Raw genomic sequence first — 12,618 nt, forward strand, 5'->3', positions numbered from 1 at the left:
TCAGATTGCTGCCTGGAAGCAGCTGCCTGGCTCAGGCCTCCAACCAAACAAGCCGGTGCGTGTCGCCGGTGTCATCCATCTCTGACCCTGATACCCACTTCCTCCCTGTACTCGGACATCATCTCAGGTTGCTAGACAGAATCCATTCAATGTGTTTCAGAAACAATTGATCGTGAACATTTGTGGAAGAAGATAATGTGGTCGAATGTTTAGGAAAGTGCAGCAAAAAATGATCGATTGTCAAATCCAAAATAGTATGGTCGGTATGCAGCTATCTTCTTCTTTGCAATCTTCTCCTTCGTGCTGTCAACATACTGATAGAACGCATATCTCCACATTTTACTGCAAAATAAGATGCCTCAGGATATCCACAATCCAAAGCTAAATCCAGCAACGACAAAGCAATACAACCACAATGTCTCTCTACCATCATCCTGGCTTGTGTGACTGTGCGTTGATGCTGTTGCGTTTGCACATTCTCTCAAAGGAGGACCGCATAGCCCTTGGTTGTTGCTGTATATTGATGGATCGGCAAGTGTCTGCAGCTGACGACCTGTCGGCATCCTTCCTGACAAACCATTGTCCGAGAGGTTTAAACTGCTTATAAACTTCAAATCGACAAAGCTTGGAGGTATTTGTCCCGATAGTCGATTCCATGACAAGTCGAGGGATTCTAGCATTGCCAAATTGCCAATATCTTCTGGGATACCACAGTTCAGGTACCCTAGTCCGCGAAGTTTCGGGGTTGCGAGCCCTTCGGAGATCCGTTGTGATATAGTTTCACGACAAGTCTATACCTGTCACTGGGGTGGTAAAGGGCTAAAGATTTTAAACTAGACAATCTAAAGGCTGGACTCTAATCTTATATAATTTTGAGCTATAAAATTTAAAAGACTTGTTGAGCTGTGAAGAGGCCATTAGAGCCATGGCCCATTACCACTCCTGCCTGTCACAAATGCAATGGTCTTTCACCTGGAAAACTATTCTCCCCCACTTTGGGACGCAAGGAAGCAGGTGGTGCAGGGGCGGGCCCACCTCAATTTAAGGGTATTCAACTGAATACCCATTATTTTTAGCAAAAACATTTTGTATATATACTGTATTCCATGTATATAAATAAAAAAATGAAAATTTCACCAATAACATGTCTGTCTTGTCTGTGCCTCCTCCTCTCATTCAGGCCCATAAACGATAGTAAGTCCACCTCCTCTCCCTCCCCCGTCGGCTGACCCGAAACCCACATAGCCCACACAGGCACCTAACTTGATTGGTGCCGTGGTGCGTGGTGCCTGCCGCTGCCGCTTCCTCTCTCCTAACTTCCCGAGTTGCAACCGGCCAGCGGCCAGCGTGCCCACTCGCCAAAACAGGCGGCGGATCCCTGTCAGCGGCCCCTACCGCCGACGAGGGATGGGCGGACGGCGGCGAACCGCAGCCAGGCCACCGTGGCTCCGGCTCTCCGCTCGGTGGGCGGCGGCACTAGACCACGAGCGCCACCGCCACCTGCCTGTGGGCGGCGGCACTAGACCACCGGCAATGTATCTAGTGGAAACCACCGTCTTCGTGAAAACTCGTACAAACTAAGACAAAAAAGTCGTCTAAATTCACCAAACAATCACATATTTATATGATATGATGATACACAACCTTGTAAAATATCTTGTCCAAACTCGTCTTCGTTTGTAAGATATAAAAATAACAAATTTCTACATGTGTATCTTGTCCAAACCTTGTAAAACAGCTTTCTTGCTTGAAAATTGTTATTTTTGTATCTCACAAACGAAGTCGAGTTTGGACAAAATATTTTACAAGATTGTGTATCATTACATCATCTACATGTGTGATTTTTCTTGGCGAATTTAGTCGACTTTTACACGAGTTTTCACGAAGGTTGTGGTTTCCACCAGATTAGTTGCCCTAGACCACCAGAGCCATCTGCTTGCAGCCCTGCACGGCGCTCAGCGCCATGCCCATGCGCCAGGACCACGCACGGCCCAATGCCAAGGGCCGCGTGGGCGGCCGGTGGCAGTACTGCAGGTCGGCAACAAGACATGGGTTATGGATACTACAAACTTGAGAAATTTTCTTGTTTTGTGAATAATAATTGCAATTGGTGAATACTTGTGAGCTTTTGATGAATTGATAGCAATGTAGTGAGGAAAACGTTTGTGATAAATTTATAGTGAATTTGTGCCAAATTTTTAAAGGAGAGTGCCAGTGCCATCACTATTTGATGAGTTTTTTTTTCGAAAAAGCTGTTGTGTACCATGAAAGAGTAGCAATGAATTATTGTGTACCATGAAAGAGTAGCAATGAATTATGTGCTATAAATCTATATATACTCCCTTTAGGCTGTCATGGAGCTTTAGGCTGTCATGGAGGGAGTACACTTTGGGCTGTCAAAAAAATAGCCTTTGAAAATTTTGAATACCCACACTTGTAATCCTGGGCCCGCCCCTGAGGTGGTGCGGTGCCTCTATCAACTGCGGAGCGATGTCTATTCATTTAAGTGAGCTGCTATGGACAAGGAGCTTGTTGTCCGAGTTAAAGCTAAGCGAAGGTCCCTTCAAGCTCTGGTTCTAATAACTGGTCTGCGACAAACATTGGTAATAATCCGGTTTAACACAACAGAACAAGCATGTGGAAATTGGTCGCTTCTTCATCAAGGAGCCGTTAGATGAAGGGGCGCACTTAAACCAAGTGAAGTAGTTTCAGGTGAGCAAATGAGCAAGTATCAAATTGTAGGAGCCAAAAAAATGTCAGCCGCTAGCAAGATGGGACAATTGACATCTATCATCCATATTGAATAGAGTATTTTAGTTGTAAATGAGTTGTATGTATTAGAGTTGGGAACATATCAGATGCAAATCAACATCCAAGGGAAGAGCCGCAGGGTGGTGGGAGAGTAGATTTGCAAAAGTGTAATTACCCAATCCAAGGGTGGGACCAGATTGTAAAATTACTCAATCCCCCATGCCCTTTGGATGTTGATCCGATGACACAGATTGAAGTTTTCATAGTTTGCACGGAGAAGTTGGTTTGCACCTCATACGTTCTAATTAGAGTTAGTGTTCCAGGCATGAGAGGCCCACGTATGTATGATAAATATGTACTCGAGGACGAGATAGGAGTGGAATCTTTTTTTTTTCGATTTCAGAACTTTCTCCAGCATACTTCCACTCGATCCAATCTGTAGACGATTCAGCTACATACATAAACAAATTCTTATTTATTTATTTTAAATTCTGGCATCATCAATGCAGTCCAACAACCATATGTTTATTCTTTATTATCGGCCTACCTGTAAAGCTAACAAGGGTAAAACCAGGCTTTATCAGTTCAGGGCTGTTTGTTTTCGTTGATTATTTGGAGGGGGAAAAAAAGGCAAGCTCGACCCTTTCCAAACCCAAATTGCTGCATGGTAGCTCCATGTCGTAAAAGAATCTTTCTCGCTGTCACCAACCGTCTCAAGATGTGTTGCGGGCCGGCCTTGACATCATATGTTCAGATTTCTGCACATGTGAAAAGGCATAGGTGTGTATGCTTAGGTGGCCCATTCAGATGATAATCTTATCAACATATAATGACTATTGTAATTATATCAAAGGATCTGCCGATTCATGCAAGAATTGTATATTTATCTGCTAGAATTTTTAATTGGTATCGAAAGTGCCATGAGCTTGTCAGGAACAGAGTGGCAGGCGAATAACAGGAAGAGGACGCTAACCTGTTCAGTGTAAGGCAGATACTTCCCGTCAAATGTGACCACCACACGATCTTTGCCGTCAGCACCTTGAACCTTGTCAACTGAACAGTAGAAATCTATGGCCGACATGCTGCAATAAGGAGCAACAAAAATATAGTAACACAAAGTTATTTACACAAAAATAAGATCTATAACACAGTGTCAACATTTGACAGATCAATCAATAGGGAGTTTCATGGGCCGATGATTCCATGGATATATTTGCTAACTGCACACATTCAAGTGTTTACTGGGGTTTCGACAGGAACAGGCATGAATGACGCTGCACAAGAATTTAAAAGCATTCCAAGTTCTAATAAATGTCTACACGCAAACACAGAGACACCATACAGAACGCAAAAAAACCTTGAAGGTGATGCCAATGGCAGTGTTTTCAAAGGACTTTGTATCCTCTCTGAAGCATACGGGAAAATGGATTTACTAACTTGTATACCACACAATACTTCGTGCCCAATCACTGGAAACTAAGAATTTATGCAAAAAATGAAGCATAGGTGGATTTCTTACATTCCATCACCAAATTCCTCATTGATGATTTCCTTGATGCTCTCTCCAAAATGCATGACAGCTTCATTCAATCTGTGTGCAATATGTAGTAACATTGTTACTAAGACACTAGTCTAATATCTGATAAATTACTGATGAAATGGATGGAAGAAATAACAAGTCATCGACTAACGAAGCTCTGAATACAAGCACAGCCATACAACTTTAGCAAGCTGCTGTCAAGAATGCTGAAGACTGTCAAGCTCAGCATGCAAACTTGCAGAATTGGATGTTCTTAACCAAGGATTGGGGCATAAGATATGGATCATCATTATCTAAAAGAAGTAGCATAGATATGGATAAGCTTGTGCAACAGGAATTCAGACCACTCTAACATTCAGTCTTCTGAAATTTGAAAAGTGTGTTTAGGTTGGGGAAGAGGAAAACTGTACCCACATCCTTAATACAAAATTGGCTATTTGGCAGGGTACAAAATTGGCTATTTGGCAGGGTAATTATGTGTCACTTGGCAAGGCGAATTCCACATCCGCACCTGTATATGGCGGGCTCCTGGACGATGTCGGGGTGGTAGGACCGGAACGGCGGCTGCATCATGAGGCCGATGAGCTCGTCGGTGAGCGCGGGCAGCGCCGCCCTGAGCTTGGGCGCCGTGTCCGGCTTGAGCTGCGCCTGGCGCCGCAGCAGCTGCGCGACGTAGACGTTGGTGAACCCCGTCTCGGCCGCCACGTCCGAGAAGCTCTTCCCGGACTCGGCCTTCGCCGCCATCAGGCGCCGCACCACCGCCGCCCTCGCGCCGCTCTCCTCCATGCCCCCACGGTCCCTCCCGCCGGCCCGCCGCGCTGGCCACGAGGTGCTCGAGGAAGTGGACGGGGGCAGGTGGACTGGGGCAGGCGAGGCGAGGCGAGATGGCACGGGTGATGTGTGCAGTGCGGCGTGGAGCGGCCAGGTGGGTGGCTGTGGATTGGATGGGCTGCCGCCGGGCCGGAGGGAGGGAGCTCGCGAACCGGGAGTCCGGGACACGGCTCTGGAGGAAGTTTTTTCATTTTTATATTTTTTAAAAATTAAAATTTCAAAAATATATGTCCATTTTCAAATATTTCAAAAATATACCCCGGTCGCCCTCCCATAGGGCGACAGGCCCAAAGTGTAATTTTTTTTCTTCCAATTTGCAACGAAGTCCCTGGAGAAAAAAAAAAGAACCTGTCGCCCCCCCAACGGGCGACAGGTCGCCCCCCCACGGGCGACAGGCCCCTGTCGCCCACCCCTCGGGCGACAGGCCCCTGTCGCCCACCCCTCGGGCGACAGGCTCCCCTTTTTTTCGACAGAGCCCTTTTTTTTCCAAGGACTTTTATTTTTCCAGGGACCTATTTTAAGCTATTCGAGCGTGTATTCGTCATCATCGTCGGCAAGATCTCGGCCGCTAACTCCTACCGCACGTAACTTGTCCTTCATTAAATCACGGGAAAAAATCGCAAGAACTTCTCTTATTTCACGAGCATTATGGAACCCACAAATATAATAAATTCACATCAATAATATCTATAGAAACAAATGACAAGTAACCTACCACAATCATAAACATCGGATACAAATAAGCGGTCCACAGCTATCTCATTACAAATAAACATCATATACATCTAACCACTCCTAGTGCGTCGGACCCTCTTAGCCCTCTGCTGGGCACGGACATGTCCCTCGGAGTATGTGAGAACATCCGGAGACCTCACCTGTCGCTCAGGACGCGCAAGGGGCTGCGGTGTCTGCTGCTGAGAGATCCCAAGTGGTGCTCCTTCTAGCTGTGAATACCCCAAGACATCGGGGTCACCTTGCGCGGCAGGCTCTTCTGGACTCAAGCTGTCGAAGTCGTCTAAGGTGAATGTCTCGTTATCTGGTCGAAAGGAGAAAGAAGAAGGTCTGGCGCCCGCATCGGGGTAGAATCCTACGCAAAAAATGTGGATGTTAGCGTACGCTCGTATATTTCGTAATGACATGTAGAAACCGAAATACGAAACATAAATTAATCTGTGTACGCCGGTATCTGTGGCCCCGGGTACCATCCCTGGATACGGTCCGCCAACTGGTGCTGTCCCTCTAAACATTCCAATATGGCCGAACGCAGTAGCTGGATCGTATCCTGTATATGATATTAGTAAATATGTAGGAACACTTGATGTAATTTTAAAGAGATATGTACGTTACCTGCACTTGGGAAGAACTGCGACGTCGGCCCGTGCATGGTCGACGGACACGGGAACGACGACGAGGCCTGAGACGACCCGTGGTTGTCTTCGTACTGCACACGGCTTCCGAAGTTGTGCGCTACCTGACGCAACTGATCACGCTGCCTCGACCATGCCTCTGTCTGCTCAAACTGGGTCATTGGTGATCCGGCACGTACCCTCGTCAGGTAAGTCGAGCAGTCCGTCTCCATCATGTTGCAAAGGCGAAGCTGCATCAATTCAGTAAAGTTACAAACACATGAATTATCTTATGAATATGATTATATATATATGCAAATATGATCAAGAGACTCACCGCGCCAGCTAGTGCCTCCACGTGGTGCCGGCCATAGCCATCCTGAGGCCTCGCCTGGTGTGGCTGCGGGTGAGTGTCAACAAAAATCAGACGAGCCCGAGTCCGGGGTAAGTACCAGGTGAGGTAAGCCCTAAATGAGCTGTCTGTGTGTGGTCCTGTTGGATGGACCAAGAGCTCGTCTGCCTGTTCCCATTGGTCCACCCACAGCTGGATCTTGGTGAGCCAATCATCAGAGCACGGCAAGCCACTCCTTGACAATCTACAAAGTGGATTACGAAGAATCGTTAGATTCGACACGAATGTATGAGCCAAGTTCATTCATAATTACCTGTGGTCCTGACGACTGACACGCTCCAACGCGGTGGGCACCGGAAACTCCTGGCGCTGCCCAAACTGTCTCCTGACTCTCTAGGGGCAATATGCCTCAACCGCGAAGTGCATTCTGAGGACACTTCTTATAGTTGTGACTCAATGATCCACATTGGCTGCAACGCTTTTGTGCCTTACTTGCTTCCGACTCGTCCATACCATTCTGAATACGACGTGTCTGACGGCGGCCTTTGCCTTTCTTAGTGGCTGGATCAGGAATAAACATCTTATTCTCATTATCCTGAGTGAAAGGCCCCACAATTCCAATCCCGATTGCGGTGAGTATCTGACCTTTATACCTTCCAATCAAAAATGTGCCATCAATGCAGATCACCGGAAGACAAAACTGAAATGATCTAACAGAAGCACCTTTGCAAAAGAAGGCTCGTTGCATAATTCTTTGTCCCCTAGTCACGGCTGGTAAAAGGTATGTGTCATAAAAGCTTCCAGGATTTCTAGCAGCAACCTGGGATAACATACGAGGTAGGTTATCATATGATGCCTCGTATGTGCCGAACCGCATCTCGAACACCCTTTGTTTAGCCCGCCATGCCTTCAAATAACTGATGGTGTACTGGTAAGTCTGCTCAATATGTCGAACAATCATTTTTGGCTCATAATTTAGGTTGTCCATAATAAACCCATACATTTGCTTTGCAACAAAGTCGCATGATATATTGTGATGCGAGGGAAGAACTTCTGACAGCAAACAAGTGTGCTCTGTGACAATGGAACATTTCCAGTTTGACTTCCATTTTCCCTTGAATGCATGTACTCGCCATGGACATCCAGCATTCACACACTTCACCTCATATTCTTTACTGCCAGACTTTACGACTCTGAATTCTCGTTTCAATGAGATTGCCCATAGTCTCACACCATCTTTTACGGCTTCAATGTTTGGATATGTTGCACCTTGCACTACCTCATTCCCTCTGTACTCCCACTCCTGATTTCGTACATCTTCTGCGACATGACTGCCAAAACCATGCTCTTTCCACTCTTTTGGCAATGAGTACTGCTCGTCATCAGATGAGTCCTCATATTCTTCCATCTCTATTGCGGTTTGGTCTTCTGCCTCCATCTCGTCCAGAATGCTATGTATCCTCTCTCCCTCATCAGCAAGGCCCTGTGGTCCCATGTTTTGGTTCTCTGTCTCTTCTGACTCATCTTGCTCAACATAATTGGTCTCTCTTCGAATACTCGGAGTTCCTTGATCTGCACAATGTTGGATTTCATTTTGTGTCTTCTCCCGGATTTGAACAAGAATGGCCAGAGGCCACCCACGCTCTAGAGTTGCTTGCATGTACTTCTGCCAGTCATCAGTGCTGTGTATCATCATTAATTCCCATAATTCACTTTCTACCTCCCAATTAATAAGAGACTGGACAGTGATCACATGTGTCAACGGATCAACATGGAACACACGCTGCAGCCACTTACATATGGAACCAAAACTCCTTTCCAGAGGTTTATCTATGCCGCTAGATGTGCGCTTAAAGGCAGAAAGATCTACTCCATTTGGCCCATACATAACATTGTATTCACCATAAAATACTTGAAACTGCATCTTGCTCGACATATCTGTATATCACATAATACTTATCGAGTTATACTCTTTACTTCACTACCTTATTCAATAATCCGTAAAAACTAAGTATGAAATTCAATTACAACGTATAAGTATTCATAACTACGTGATGACACTCAAATTCTATACTGCATAAATAGTTCTACTAATTTTCTAAACTAATTTACTACTACGTAACTACAAACTAAAGTATCATTGAACTCCTACTTAAATGGTTCTACTATAGCACTAATTAAATCAAATTACTCATATTAAAATACGTAGTACTTAAATATAACAATATTTAAACTAAATGTACTAACCTGCAGATCACAAGTGCTGAATCCGGCAGGGTTTCGCCGTTTTCCTTCTCCTCACTCCTCTCTTTTTTTCTGGATTTTTGGTGGAATTTTCAGGCTCAAATGAGGAGGGAATGAGAGGGCTTGAGCTTATATAGGGGGTACCCCCGGTCGCCCGCGGGGGGGGGGGACAGGCCCCCTGTCGCCCGCGGGGGGGGGGGGGCGACAGGCCCCCTGCCGCGCCCGTGGGCTGGGCCCAGCAGCGGTCGCCCATGGGCTGGGCGACAGGCCCCTGTCGCCCCCCAACGGGCGACAGGTTTTATTTATTTATTTATTTATTTCTAGGGACCTTATTGAGAATTTGAAAAAAAAATTCACTTAAGTCCTGTCGCCCTATGGGGGGACGACCGGGGGTATTTTTGAAATATTTCAAAATGGACATATATTTTTGAAATTTTAATTTTTAAAAAATATAAAAATGAAAAAATTTCGCTCTGGAGGGGCGTCGGCGGTGGGCCGTGGCGTCACATGGGCTGATCCGCTACTGATAGCGATTGTTGAGCCCACCCACCCACCCACCCATGAGCGCCCACTGAGCTCGGCCCAACGCGCCCACTGAGCTAGGCCACTTTGTTTTCGGTAATGGCTCCTGTTAAGTAATCCACTTTTGTTTAGTATAATCTTCTAAAAAACTAAAAGAGTAACGAGCCGTACTGTAAGTTTAAGCACCTGTGCTAAATCAGAGACGTAGACTATCCGCAGCCGTACTCTAAATCCATTCTAAAAAAATATTTATTTTAGTCATCGATATTCTCTTCTCTATATACAATTTCTTCTGCACTCATTCATACTCTATATCAACTCCTGCCTATGGCTATGGGACCCACACGTCATAATCTATCTCATAGTCTCTCCCCCATTCTCTCTCTCCCCTCCCTGCTTCCTTTCGCTCGAGCCGGCCCCTCCCCTGCTCCCGCTCGACTCCTCGCGGCGCGGCTAGCGGAACGGCGGCGCAGCGAGCGGACGGGGACAGCGCAGTGGGCGGGAACGGCGTGGTGGGCGGGCGGGACGGCGGCGGCGCGGCGCGGCTACAAGGACGATGGTGGGGGCGGGCTGCCAGGCCCACGAGCTGACGCGGGTGTGTAGCGGAGGTCCTCTATCCCTCTGGATTTCGGGGAAACGAGTGACGCGAGGGCCTTGATGTTTTTGCAGTACCCCACTACAGAGATATTTCCTCTATCCTGGTACTGCAAGATGTTATCCTGTGCGCCGGTGCAGATAGTTTTATCCGGAACAGATTTCTTCTGTGCATGTGCATATGTTTTCTTGTTGCGTTAGTATAATAACGCGTAGCCGTTTTCTTGCTGGGGCGGACACGGATGGACTCTCTAAGAGGTTTGCATTGCACCCTAACATTCCGCTACCTTGGTCTTGAAACCATGTTGCTCAAAAAAGACAGTTGCTTTATCGGAGATTTAGCCCGATTACACTCCTAAAATTAAAATCCTCTAACCTACTCCTAAGAAAAAAAGATTGTTTGAAACCATGTTGCTCAAAAAATAACATACTACTCCCTAGTAGTACCAGACAACAAAATCAACCTACATTGGGAGAGTGCATGTACTATGTAGACCTCACCAGCCCGTTCCCTTCTACTCACCCGCATTACGAAACCGGTAGGAGTGATGATGGGAGAGAAGAGAATGGCCGGCCCGGCGAAGGACGAAACCGGCACAACCCTACGGCACCTTTCCCCTTCCATTCATGAGCACTTTCAAGATCGCCGGGATCATGCTCCAAATTTACGCCCCACTTTCCAAGAGCCGTCGAAACCGACCGCTCCGTCCGGGCAACCGCTGCTCGGTCGAGAGCAGGCCAACAGGTCCCGGGCCCAGACTGTCGAAGCAACAGCCGCGCGGCCCGGCGCAGCAAAGAAGCCGCCTCCGCCTTTTCTCTCGGGTGGTGGCGTATCGGCGAATCAAGGAGCTCCTGGCCCCTTCCTCGATCGGCTGCTTGTTCTTGGAGAGCAACCACACTGATTGTGAATGAGCCAGCCATCTCGGGTGCCCATGCATGTGCGCCCTCGCCGTCGTCGCGGTTCACTGTCTGTTCTGTTTGGTTGGAACTTGGATTGGAAGCCAGTGCGGTCGAATAATGGTGCCGTGCGTACCAGACAAAGCCTGGTTGTTGGTGTCGTGTATTTGCGTCGGTTTTGTGCGAATGTGATGAGCGAATTTGAGAAAAAGATGAAGAGATTCCAAGCTAATGCAGGTGCCAGACCTTGCTTTCAGAACAAGTTCAGAGCCGGTGAGCATTCCGGTGTCTACCTTACGATAACTCGGGGGAACAGAACTGCTTTCCTTTCCATGGAAGATATTTCAGAGATCATCTTCCTGGCATTAACGGCCGTGTTCTGTTACAAAATTCCAAATTCCAAAATTTTTTCCGGCACCTGCATAGAGACTTAAATCTAGACGAAATAAAAAACACATTGCGACTGCTGTCTGTAAATGGCGAGACGAATCTAATGAACCTAATTAGGATGTAATTAGATGCTAAATTGATACAGTAATGCTACAGTAAATAACCTCTAATGACGGTTTAATTAGGCTCATTAGATTCGCCTCGCGATTTATAGACGAGTTCTGTAATTATTTTTGTGATTAGTCTATATTTAGTACTTCAAATATAGAAAGATGCCTTTTCAAAAATTTTACGATCTGCAACCAAACACGGCCAACATCCTAAAGTTTTCTTCCCTCCTTTTTTTTCTATCATCAGAGCTCTGTTCACTACTTGCTGGTTCAAGTACAGCAGCATGATTGATTGAATATCGATCAATCATTTCGCCCGTGCACACACATGTACTTCCACTATCACATATGGTCTAGCAAGGGCATCAATGGATCGGATGCGTCAGAATTTAACGGCGAGCATGCCCTGAATCCCTGCTCGGAGATCAGATCAGATGAGATCTGATACAAGTGAAGTAGAACCCGATCGGGAGCCATGCCGATCCGCCCTGTTTAGTTCCCAAAAAAAAATTTATAGTACTCGTCATATCGAATATTTGAACACATGTATGGAGTTTTAAATATAGTTGAAAAAAATAACTAATTAGTACGAGACGAATCTTTTAAGCATAATTAATTCATAATTGAATATTAATTATCAAATAACAACGAAAGTGCTACAATGTCAAAATCCAAAAAATTTCAGAAAGGGCCATAGTTTGCTGACCTCGGCCAGACAGCCACGCGGTGGCTTTGGCGTCTCTCGTCGCAACGGTGGCCATGGCCAGGATCCCAGGACCTGCAGCAGCAGCCCTGTCAGAGTGCACAGTTTAGAGGGCACCAGGATGTGTTGTGTCGTTCTCCTCTGATTCTCTGAACTCTGAAGAAACACATTGTATTTTGATCACTATTTGGCCTAGCAAGGTGAACAACTGAAAGAGCGCGCATGTTTTTCCTTCTTTTCAGCGCCCCAATGAAACAACAAGTTTCTAGAACCGCGCTTGGATCATAACAGGGAAATTGGCCCTGATGTGGGCGGTTGGTTGGGAGGAAGGAAACCCA

At 46.4% G+C, this 12,618-nt stretch overlaps 1 protein-coding gene across 1 annotated transcript; it reads right to left on the reverse strand.

The window, feature by feature from the left end:
• Positions 1 to 3,203: 3,203 nt before the first annotated feature.
• On the reverse strand, positions 3,204 to 5,273 carry LOC120650813 (cyanate hydratase-like). Its single transcript, XM_039928099.1, has 4 exons — positions 4,803 to 5,273; positions 4,271 to 4,342; positions 3,725 to 3,833; positions 3,204 to 3,509 (listed from the first exon to the last, which is right to left on the reverse strand). The coding sequence occupies exons 1-4, from the start codon at positions 5,075 to 5,077 to the stop codon at positions 3,465 to 3,467; spliced, it is 501 nt and encodes a 166-aa protein (XP_039784033.1). The 5' UTR covers positions 5,078 to 5,273; the 3' UTR covers positions 3,204 to 3,464.
• Between the last annotated feature and the right edge of the window lie 7,345 nt (positions 5,274 to 12,618).

This window comes from Panicum virgatum, chromosome 9K (genome assembly GCF_016808335.1).
Source record: "Panicum virgatum strain AP13 chromosome 9K, P.virgatum_v5, whole genome shotgun sequence".
In the NCBI taxonomy this organism is placed as follows: domain Eukaryota; kingdom Viridiplantae; phylum Streptophyta; class Magnoliopsida; order Poales; family Poaceae; genus Panicum; species Panicum virgatum.